This window comes from Aptenodytes forsteri, unplaced genomic scaffold (genome assembly GCF_000699145.1).
Source record: "Aptenodytes forsteri isolate BGI_AS27 unplaced genomic scaffold, ASM69914v1 Scaffold6, whole genome shotgun sequence".
Taxonomy (NCBI): Eukaryota; Metazoa; Chordata; class Aves; order Sphenisciformes; family Spheniscidae; genus Aptenodytes; species Aptenodytes forsteri.
In genome coordinates, this window is record NW_008795709.1 from 2,173,301 (window position 1) to 2,185,782 (window position 12,482).

The 12,482-nt window shown below is 41.0% G+C and overlaps 1 protein-coding gene across 1 annotated transcript in view; it reads right to left on the minus strand.

The window, feature by feature from the left end:
• The window catches only part of DCHS2 (dachsous cadherin-related 2), a 78,119-nt gene extending 71,434 nt beyond the window's left edge, over positions 1-6,685 (minus strand). Inside the window, exons 1-2 of the mRNA XM_019473141.1 lie at positions 6,665-6,685; positions 5,799-5,990 (exon numbers count right to left, since the gene is read on the minus strand). Of these exons, the coding sequence (XP_019328686.1) occupies positions 5,799-5,990; positions 6,665-6,685 (213 nt within the window). The remainder of the gene's footprint in view (positions 1-5,798; positions 5,991-6,664) is intronic.
• Positions 6,686-12,482: the final 5,797 nt, after the last annotated feature.

Consider the following 12,482-nt stretch of genomic DNA (forward strand, 5'->3'; position numbering starts at 1 on the left):
AAGTTGGGAGGGGACACAGCCGGGACAGTTGACCCCAACTGACCAAAGGGATATTTCATACCACATGACGTCATGCTCAGCATATAAAGCTGGGGGAAGAAGGAAGGGGGGGACGTTCGGAGTGATGGTGTTTGTCTTCCCAAGTAACCATTACGTGTGATGGAGCCCTGCTTTCCTGGAGATGGCCAAACACCTGCCTGCTGACGGGAAGTACTGAATTAATTCCTTGTTTTGCTTTGCTTGTGCACACGGCTTTTGTTTCACCTATTAAACTGTTCTTATCTCAACCCCCGAGTTTTCTCACTTTTACCCTTCTGATTCTCTCCCCCATCCTACTGGGAGTGGGGGGATAGGGTGAGCGAGCAGCTGGATAGTGCTTGGTTGCCGGCTGGGGTTAAACCACAACACCTGGGAATCTTTTTTTGAGGGCTTAGGAGTCCATGAGTGCTGGTCAGTCTTTAAGAACAATCTTTTAGAAGCACAGAAGCAGGCAATTCCACTGTGTCGTAAGTCAAGCAAGAGGGGCAGAAGACCAAGCTGAAGAAGAAAAAGAAATTGTATGATCTCTGCAAGCGAGATCAGGCTTTGCAGGAAGATTACAGAGCTGTGGTTCGTATGTGCAGGGAGAAGACACGAAAGGCCAAAGATCAGTTAGAGTTGAAACTGGCCAGTGTTGTTTCAGATAACAAGGGCTTTTTTAAGTACGTTAATAGCAAGAGGAGGTCTAAAGAAAACATTGGACCAATACTTGTTGAAGATGGTCACCTGACTAATAGGGATGAAGAAAAAGCAGAGGCATTCAATGCGTTTTTTGCTGATCTGATCTCCCTGGTATCCAGTGATAGGACGCGTGGGAATGGTTCAAAGCTGCACCAGGGGAGGTTTAGACTGGACATTAGGAAGCATTTCTTTACCGAGATGGTGGCCAAACACTGGAACAGGCTTCCTAGAGAGATGGTCGATACCCCAAGCCTGTCCGTGTTTAAGAGGCATTTGGACAATGCCCTTAACAACATGCTTTAACTTGGTCAGCCCTGAATTGGTCAGGCAGTTGGACTAGATGATCATTTCAGGTCCCTTCCAACTGAAACAGTCTATTCTATTCTACCACTACAGTGGGCATGGCTTCCTTGAGCCAACAAGTTAGGATGAAAGACATGCCCTGAAGTGTCTTCAACCCTGACAACATCTAAAAGCTGTGACCGTAGTCCAGAATAAAAAGGAAACTCAAAAAGCTCCATCCTTCCCTTCTCACTCACAATGTGCCCAAAGAAAAAAGCAGCTGTGGAACATGGACACATTTAGAAGGTACCTGAAGCACTACATGCTAGTGAATCCTGGGATATGCCGAAACCAGAGCTTAACAGAGCCAGACTGGGGAAAAACAGGCAAAATGACAAAACGGCACCAGGGCACAGATTTTCAAGCAAACCCACCAAAAAGCTTCCCACCACCACTCAATGGCAGCCTTCAAATGACCATTAAGCAGTCCTATAACAGCACTGAAGAACCTCACTTGGAGAAAACAAAACCAAGGCAGTCCACTCTGCAAAGGGAAAAGACAAAAAAAAACCCACAAACCCAAGCCTCTGGACTATACAGATGTTGTGTGGCACTCCTTACAGTGGTGGGGGACAAGGAGTGGTAGAACACCCTGCCTGTGCTCTGCAGTTTTCGAAACTTCTTGCCACACTGATGAAGAAAGACGGTATGCTGGTACGTGCACTGTGTTACCTACAGAGATGTTTGTTGCTGGAATTAAGTCTATGCCTGGTAGCAGCTCTCACAAGCGTAGATCATCTGGTCTTCCCCAGCTTTTGAAGCTGTGGGGCCAGCTCCTCCCAAGTCAAGGTTGGACCCTCCTGAATGCCCCTCATTGTGCACCAGCCCCAAGATCGTGCAGCTCAGATTTTGGCTTTGAAGGCCAGACAACTGTTGTCTGTAAGCAGATAGTACAGATGCCACTAGACAGAATTTAAATTAGCATTATTCCTATTCAATTTCTCTGGATTGTGACAGGTTTTCTTTAACAGCTGCAGGCATTACTGTTTATTTGGTTGAAAGAGAGGTGATGGGCATCATAAAAAATGCAAATGAATGAACAAAAAGATTGAATTATGCATGATACATAGCAATAGAATTTGCCACTGTACAGCAGCAAAAATGCGTGCTGTTAAAAAAGGTTTCCTGTATGAAAATGAATTCACATTAAGACTCTAAGGCAAAAGTACAAAAAACAAGCATAAAGAAAGCATAAATTTACATATGTAGTAGTTTGGAGACCCCCAAGCGAACAGGGAAAAACACACAAAGGAGTGTCCATTTCAGTCACATTGTGAAAAGAAACAAAAAAAAGCCAAAACAGAAGAATTAAAACATATCAGACCAAATTTGCATATATACAAGAACAAAAAAAGTAGTAATTTTGTCCCCTATGCTGCTTTTGAGAACATGCAAACACTTTTATTAGAATTCCTGTTTTTCCATATTTTCCTCTTTACAAGACTTGATTTCACAGTATGCCTCACCTAAATCTCTCTCAAGTGTTTGTGAAGGTTCCCCAAGCAACATACCTTCATCTGATTTTCTTCTTTTTTTTTCCAGAGAGAAAAAAAAAAATCTACAATTTTAACATCATTATAAGAAATTTTCAGCTGACTGTAAATTCAAAGATGCCGCAAATGCCTACTGAAACTGTCTCTGATCTGTCACAAGTGCAGAAATACAGCTGTTGTGACTAAGGGTGCGGTTTGAACGGGGGGTGTCCCAGGCAGAGCTGGCATGTGAATCACAGGAGGGTCACCGTCACTATTGGAGCATCTCTCAGTCTGACACAGTCCAGAGAGAGACCCAAGGAGAGGGGCTAGACGCAGATGCTGTGGGATTCAGTGCAAACACCTTTCTATAAACCTAGCTACATGATTTCTTTTCATATAAAAGCATTTCAAGGAGTAGCACCAAATCTGTATGTGAAGTAAGTGACTTTGGGACCAAAATCAGTGCTGCCAGCTGAAAAGGCTAATACTAACATTATGATCAGTCTTGTCCTCACTTAATCAGTGAGAGTGCTCCCACAAGCTCTCACAGGATGTTTATTTAACACCAGTTTAACAAAATCTGTTTTCCACTTGCCTCTCATGTGCAATTTCAGTTCTCCCATTACGCTTTCTACACAGTGCATAAAAGACATGACCAACAAGCTCCAAAACCATGTAATGGAGTAGGCACGAACAGGTGGAGGAAACAGAGTTTTGCTGTAAGATAAACTGAGCACCACCTGGAAAATGCTTTCTTTTCTTCCTCACTTCTAATTAACTTTGTTATTTTCTTCCCTTTTCATCTCTCTCCCTCCCCTTTGTCAACAGTGACCCTTCACTCTTCTTCTGTCTTTTCTGCACACATTTCTCCCCTGATCACAGCCTCCACTTTGAACCCCACACCTAACATCTTTAATCCATCAAAATCAGCAGCAGAATGCCAGGAGATAAAATATCCTACTACAGTTCTGCTGTAAAGGTGGAGAGTGGCTCAACATAAGTTCAAGTACACTGAAAATTTTGAAAAGCTAATACTGAGTTTAGATGCTTTAATATTTAGGTGTCAGATGAGCTAATTTTTAGAAGAGAAATCAATGGGATCTACAAAGTGCTGAGTTCCAGTAAGAAGATTAAGTCCTGCCTGTCACAGACAAGCAATCAAAAATTGAACCCCCCTCCCCATTACTGAACTTCTGAAAACACAAGGTCCCTAAATGAAGATAAATGACAGACCGATTTAAAAATGAAATAATCTATAGTTTCAATGCATTGGCTGTTTTCCTTTAACTTTTGACATAAGATTTATCACTAGAGCAATAATTTAACCAAAAAATGCATCAAGCTTTTTTCAAGAAAACCTATTTTCTTTCACGTTTTCAAAATAATCTTCTGGACCAGACTGGATATCTGAGAAACTAGTCAGAATTTCACTGCTATTGTCCAGCTCTCACTTAGCCTTTATTAATAAGACTAATCTTGATATTCCAGATATGTGTATGTGTTCTTTACATTTATACAGCTTCAAACCATGAATATGAGAGAAAAAAAAAATGAAGTGATGAACTATAGCAGAATACCTAATTTTCTGCAATACGTTGCAATACTGACTGCTTTATTCTTCAAGGCTTGGAAATCTGTACTCAGGTGTATGCTACAAAATTTTGCCTAGAAAGGAGTTTTGAAGACAGAAATCATAAATCAGAGAAATTCCAAAATGGGCACATAGATTTACTTCTGCTGGAAAGATTACAGACACTATCCTAACTAAAAGACTAACATTCTTAAATTATTAGACGTTCAAATAAGATAGAGTCAGGAAACAAACATACAAACAAACAAATTCGTATATAATTGTTTCTCCTCAAAAGAAGTCTATGGGGAAGAAAAGGCACACTGCTAAAGGCACTATTAATACAAGAGAATGCTTCTGTAGCCTCTGAAATAAACACTGAATAGTGATAGCTGAAGAAAAAAGCAGATGAATTGCTTAACTATTACACATATATCCAAATTCAACAGCATACAAATTACCCTCAACTACTACATTCTCAAAATAAAACAATTAATACCAAGCATCAACTGCAGCTATTTAAGTTCATCTACTCATGAGTATGGAAGTCATAGTTCACCGAGTTTCTTCAGCGTACTGTAACAAAAAGCACAGACGTTTTAATGAACAATACAGTATTTCTAGCACAACTGTATTTTTTTAAATTTATATTAGATACCCCTAGGACAATATCTTAAATGCAAGGTTAATATTCAAAGTATGAAATAAAGACTGCATAGCCTGAAATAATTTAATTTCAATGTTTTTCAGCTCAAATCGTGCCGCAAAACGTGACCTGAATAACATTTTAAAGAGTGTCCTTACATTAGTTTTAACATTTGAAGCCAACCAGTAACCTTTTTCTTCAGCCTCTTCACAGTTCACTGCTAAAGCTGAAGAAAGTTAAGAAAAGTACCAGCTGGTCTTCTTCTGGGCCTCTCATTGCAAAACACCTTTGGATACTTTCATAACAAAATGAACCCAGGAATTATTTTCTTCCAGTCTTTTTCAGGAGCCGCACTACCAAAACTTCCTTGGTCTACCTTGGCACCAGGTAGACCAAGTGTCCACACCCAGACATCTCAATGTGTTCCCACCACAACTAACATCTCCTCCCCTTCCTTGCCAAACAGACATCTGAAATGGACTATTTCAGGCACATACAACTACCATGCCTGCGCTGTACCACAAATACCCACTTCCAAGCACCAGGTCTTGTGACGCGGGAAAACTTTCAGACGTGCTGCTGCAGGGAGGCTATACCCAGCTACAGCAGCAGCAGTGGCATCAGCTAGCTAGAAAGAACAAGGAATTTATCCAGGAAAGTCACTGGCACCCACAGTAGCCATACAGCTCTAGCACAAGTTACTGGTTTATTACTGCTGCAGTCATCCTGAAAGCAGGGAGCAGAGGTAACCTGGAGTCCACCAGTTCTAAGAGGAGGAGGAAAATCAGCAGGGACTAACACATCCTAGAAATGGTTTTCAACAACTTGTTCAGGAGTAATTGGGGATTTCACAGCAAATTTTATCAATTTGGGTCAGAAATTATGGTTCATGAAGTATCACTTTCTGCCCTCTGTAGGCGTAAGAAATTTTATTTGAATTAATGCAATTTTTACACATTCATTATGTTCTCATTTAAAAGTACACAGCACACCCAAATCTGCAAATGCATTCACAAATCTAGCAGCATGGAAAGGCAAAACTTACCCCATCCGTAGCTTTTACTAAGAGATCATAAGTGGTTGGATCTCCTTCTCTGTCGATGTCTTGTGACACACAGATCTGACCAGTACGTGGGTCAATCTGGAATGCTTTGGATTTTTCATAATAATGAAATCCATCGTAAAGAAAATATTCAATTTCACCAAACTGGTCGGCATCTGCATCTGTTGCCTTGACCTGCAGGGAAACAACAGAGAGAAAAAATGAAGCCAGCAAAATTACTACTCACTCATTCAAAAAAAATCAGAGATACTTTGTTTTAAAGTTACCTGTTTGTGTTGTAAAAGCAAAAGTGCACACACACAATAAATACAGACACACTCTGCTACCTAAGCTGTCTGTCTGCAGTCTGTAAAATAATGACTCAGCTACTGACAGTGTAATTATTGCAACAAGCATGTAAGATCGATTAGACCTGTCTGTAACATTACTTGTTTATCTGTCAATAATTATGTCAATCAAGTGGCTTCCTGTGACTGGAAAAGCCATACACATTAAGCCATGTTAGTAGGCCATACCTTAAGCTACTTTCCCTTCATGTTATTTTTACCAGTGGAGGTAGGTCTTACGAAAACCACGTCACATGTAGATGAGAAAAGTGCTGCGGGACATTCTTACCTAATGTATTTTCTAAAGACTTCCCAGAGCTTAATTTAGTATTTCATTTGAAAGAGGGCTTGGTGGCACGGTAATCCATACAAGCTAAGGACTGGAGGGGGTTTTAATCTCCAGTCCTCTCTCCAAGGAGCCAGAGCTCTATCAACGCAACTAAACATGACCGTCACGTGCATGCACAGCACAAAGCAAGAGGTGCACAGACCTCAGTAAGACCCTGTGAGAGGCTTAATTACCTTGTCAGTGTAGTCTTGCATGTAGCTGTAACTGCTGAATGACAAGCAAGCCTAACTTTTTTTCTTTTCAGCTACATTAAGTACATCTAAAAAGCAGCATGAATTCTGCTGTAAATCCCAAACAAATGTTGTAAGTAACTACTTTGAAGAAAGACTTCCTTCAGAGGGATATTCCTCTGCAACCATGTGGCATCAAATGGGAAAAGATATATATACACACACACACTAAGTCCTGCTGACAAGGAAAACGGGTGGTAGGAGAAAACCTAAATGGGTGATGGTTAGGGGCTGTAGCAGGGCAATGGTAGCCATTGGGCAGGGGGAGGGGGCTGATCCCGGGCACAAAATGGCTATTTCCAAACAGAAACACATGGGCTCCTCCCCTTCTTTCCTTCTATACTCAGTCTTCTTGTGTTACCAGTGGATCAGACTAGACCAGTATGCTGGATGTACACAAGATGCTTTCAGAAGCCTGTGAAAACCTGGGGTGACTTTCAACATGTTGCATCACCTTCCCTCAGCTGGGTTTTAAAGGACTCGCAAAGCATTACACAAACTCTTTACCTGAACGTGTGATTAAGGCACTGACTAGTCTAGAAAGCACAGAACTCCAATAATTTAAAACCATCAGGTGATTTTAAATTTTAATACAGAACATACCTAAAAGGTTTTTTCTAACACCAAAATTTTTCTTTTTACATACATGGGGGGGAGACAGAAATCAACATACCCGTTAAAATATTTTAATAAATGTTTACCATAGGAATAGGCTTTGCCAATACCATATACACATGCCCTGAGTAAGGAGAGGCTGAGGGAACTGGCTTGTTTAGCCTGGACAAGAGAAGATTTTGGGGGAATTTGATAGGAGGCCCCCAGTGCCCAAGAGAAGGTTACTGGAGAGACAGTGCCAGGCTCTGTCCTCAGGTGCAGGGCAGGAGATGGGGAAACAATGATCACAAGCTGAAGCTAGAGAGGTACTGGCTGGATCTAAGGCAATATTTTTGCTACGAAGATGATTCAGCACTAGAAGAGGCTCCCTGCCCAGAGGGGCTGGGGTCTCCATCCTCAAGTTTTGAGACCCAACTGGACACAGCCTGAGCAGCTGGGGCTGCACCAGAGACCTCCCACAACCCCCTCCATCCCCAGCGGGGCCAAAGCCCACCACCCCCTCTATCCCCAGCGGGGCCAAGGAATAAATGCTGCCCAGCTGCATTAGCACCGTGACACAGCTTGCTGCTTCACCAGCCACCAGAAGTCAACTCAACAGGATGCTCGAGTGTGAAACTCTTGGTCTTTGGACAAGGGGTGGATTGGTTAAGGAAGTATTTGATAAACAGAATAGTTTTCTGCATTGCACCCTCAATTTCACAGCTTTCCGATAACAAAAGATTTTGTGCTGAGTTTGGCTGTTCTCCAGTATGTTCCATTGTCAGAGTTTTCACTTAAATTTACAAAGATCTCAGAAGAAAGTAATTTACAAAAATAAGTAAACCTTAAAAGAGCCAGTATTTTTTGGTTCTCTAATTTGTCATTATTGGAGATACTTAAAGGATTTCTCTTCCTCAGCTAGTTTCATTTTCTACTTATTCTTCGAAGAAGATCAATCCTGCATTTCTTCCATCAGCCTACCTGTGCAAGTACAATGCCTGACGACCTTAATGGAGCTTTGGAAACCTTATTATTGCAAAGCCTGAGAGTTAAAACTGGCGGGAGTTCACAGAGGAGACCTGTGCCAGCCGTCGCCTGCACCTGACCCAGGCTGGTAAGGTGAGAGCCACAGCCATCAACCACAGACAGGGCAAAGGCGGGGGTCTGCACATGACTGCCCATACAGATAAAGGCCTGGCATGGTTTTAGGCACAGTTTCACAAAAGACCAAGCAGGACAGGCCAGAGACTATTCCTAGCAATAAGTTTGGATGAGGTCATCCTGTTTTGGGGATGTAAATGAATTTAGCTGCTTGGACACAAGCTGCGCCAGGTCGTTTGGCCTTAGGGCCCCAGAACAGCCCTTGGCTGCTTCTCCTACTAGTACAAACATGGCCTTAAAGACCAGTCAGTGCCTTCATCACATGCTCACTTCTTTGCCCACAGAGGAATTGTTTTGGCATTAAGATACTGAACTGGGACTGAATTAAAACCAAATGAATGAAAACATGGCTTGGGAAGGCTGAAAAGCATCGAAGTGGGGAAAGGGAAACCATGTAAAAAGTGCCAGGGCAAATTATAGAGCTAAAGCTTACTCTAGACCAGTTACTTCCATCAGAATTTTAAAATGACAGACAGCCCAAAAGATACATGTTATTTCAATTAGCTGGGGTTTTTTTTCTTTGTTGGGTATTTTTGTTTGTTCATTTGTTTGTTCTTAAGCACGCTGTGGACGTCTCCACTTCTGCATGGCATGCTTGAGATTTGCTGTATTTCAGAAGAATTATCGCTGGCAGAGATTGCACCACATACTCCAATGCATCCCTTTTTTCCAAATGGTTTCTCAGAGCACTGAAAGCCATTATACCAGTTTCTGGTGCTGCAAATAGAAAGCTCCTCCACAGGAACCCTGTGGTGGCAGAGCCCTTCACGCTTCTTTCATGCCCTTGCAGTTTGCATCCCACGACTGCAGCACAGGGTGCAACACATGGCCACTCCTGACCCCAGTCCAACCACTCGTTCTGGGTAAGTTAAAGGCAAAATTCACATTCAACTTCAGCAGAACAAAGATCCGGCCCTAAAAATGCTTTACAGCTGTATATAAATCAAGTCTACAACACACATATTTCACCAGCCTTATACTTTGTTATTTCTATCACAAAAAAATAATAAAACATAAGCCTAGTGTGCTCTTGGTACTCTGCCACCCTGATGCTATGGAACAGTAATTCACTTGGCCCTTATGAGAAAAGTATTTCAATTTATTTCTTGTTCCTGAAATCTAATGCAGGTGACAATACTGAAAGGTTCTGTCTCCCTGTGCCTGCACGCAGTTACATGTGTAAATGCTAACATTTATGTCTGCAACAGTGCATGGGTGATTAAGTATGGGTGTGAAATTTGAGGGTATTGTTAGAAGTTTAGCCCATTATGTTCAGCAACTTGTTTTCTTTCTTGTAAATTATGCAGTCCTCAAACTTTGAACACATACAAAGGAATAATGAATGATGAATTTAAACAAAAATGCTTCCGTTCAAAACAATACAAATTTGAAGGTCTAATTGTGATCAACTTCAGTTATTTCAATCATCTCGCAGGCAGCAGAACTAAGTGGCATCAATTTTTGCATTTATAAAAATATGATCTTTCTCCCTGTTCAAGTCCTTCACATCCATTCAATTTCCACCCACTTAATAGTCTTTTTTAATCACTCACCGTGGAACCTTTGATCTGAAGAGGGAAGAATCTGGAATTAAAAGTGAATGAAAAATTCACTGTAGCAGACAGAGCTGAGGTTGAATGGCACTATACCTGAAGCCAAGGGAGCAATTAACTATTATTGATGCAAGCTGATTTAGAAGGAGGAACACAGTGAAAACATGCTAAGAAATTCAAGTTTTCAGATACAGATGAAGGGAACAAGTTACCACAGATTTTAGAAATTAAAGCTCACTGTAGTCACGGTCCAAAACACGTCGGGTTATGATAGCATACTGCGCTAGTACCAATCCTATGGAGTATTACAGCAGTTAAGTGCTCAAGAGCTGTGAATTACAGCAGTCCAAACAGGAGGAAATGAAGGCAGCAGCAGGAGTTTTCACAGTGGATTGATCAAGAGTGTTCTATGTCGGCAATATCACAGAGGCAATAGAGCTGAAAGGATTTATGCGCCTTGGACATGCAGGAGGCAAGAGAGTACCAAGCTGTAACACCTCTGTTCTGAGAGTTAGGCTGAATATGAGATTGGGATCTAGGAGAAAAGAAAGGGGGAGGAAAAAGAAGGGTTATGCTCACAGGGCCTTTCTCATTCTTTCACTAAATATGTTTTCAATACACTGAGTTGAAGATGCATGTTATTAAGGAGTGTAAACTTGGGAATAAGGAAAGACAGGACAAAGCATTTCCAAGAAACATTTTTAAAAGCCAACAAAAGTCATGGTATGGACAGCTACTGGCTGGACTTCTCCCGTCAGTCATACTTTCTATAGCCTACATCCTTCAGTCTGTTTGTACACTGTCTAGACTGCAAATCCATCAGAGAAAAAGAAAGTTTCTTCTGTCCTGTTGACACTACCAATAAAGTAATAAATGGTCAGAATGCAGACATCCTCTCAGGAGAAGGAAAAAAGTGGCACCTAGAGAAACGTTATGGAGAACAATTAAAAAAAAAAGCTGATCCATCAATGTGATGCTTAAACAAACAGATTAATGCATGAGGGGAATAAATGGTGGAAACTGGTAGACACCAAAGGGGGTGAGAAGATAAAGAAAGAAAGAAAGATAGTCATTTAAAGAGACAGATTAAGACAGTGTTGGGAGTGCAGAAATTACCTTTATTTGCATGTGGAAAGAGGGGCTAATCTCAAAGAAAATAAATGGAACCACTATGTAATTAAGGATCATTAACCTCACCTAGAGGTACACTTTAATCCTGTAACACACGTGCAGGTTCGAATGAAGAAAAAAATGCTGGCAATACACTTAAATAGGGGGGAACAGAAACATCTTGCTCAGTGTTATGCTAAAAGTATGGAGAGACTTTACAGCTAACAGAAAGCAAACATTTGGCAGATCCTAAGCTGGTTCCATTCGCTTCAGTGGAACTATGAGAACTCACAGCAATGGGCAATCTGTCCCCGTATTTTACAGGCATGAAACAATATCATCAATAAATAACAAACAAGATTACAGAGAATTATATCAGCTCCTAAAGCCCAGACTGTTTTAAATACTGATTCGTTTTAAGAGCGAAGTCCCCATTTTGATTTTTTGTTTGTTTCCACTGCTTCAAAATCCTCAAGCTTATATTTAACTGTGTCACCCTACCGTTTCAACAGATTAAGATAAATTTCCTGCCTATTGATTTAGATTTCTTCACTTTCTTTCCTAGGCATTATTTCCTGGTTTATCACAACTGAATATATTTTGAAGAGCAGAGCAAATATTTTAAATTATATGCAAAATGGGAGAAATTACCTGCGCACACGAAACCACATCAGAAAATACAATCTTATTAACTGTGAGGATCAAAAGTTCAGGGCTATGCACTTTGCATCCTATGTAAAGACCATTTCTAGGATTTAGAGAGTAGGCAGCCTTAAAGCTGACTGCTTTCCAACGCTGAATTTCACATGTGAGTGACCAGAATTAATTTTATGGCTTTCAGATTGACAGAATAAGAGAAAGAGCAGGCAGTTTCGCCAAATAACTCATGAGAGTGGTCATCTCTGATAGCAATTAAATGAGACTAAAAAAATACTAAATCAATTTTTCATGGCTTAAGAATTGCTCCCACACCACATATTTTGTCAAGTTTACTCCATTTGATTTCAGCTAACCAAGATACAGCTTTCACAGCTCATAAAAATCTGTTTGGGGGACCCTTAATGTCAGAGCTTAAGGCAGATTTTTATTTTGTGCATAAAAAGTACGTTTAATTCTTTCAATTCTACCGATATCATGAAAGGCAAGTTAATTGCCAGCAGTCAGTTTTAAAGAAAATCAGAATGTAGGGTAAATAAAAACATACTCCACTACTTCAAAATCATAGAGTCATAGAATCATAGAATAGTTTGGGTTGGAAGGGACCTCTAAAGGTCATCTAGTCCACCCCCCCTGCCGTGGGCAGGGACATCTTCAACTAGATCACATTGCTCAGAGCCCCGTCC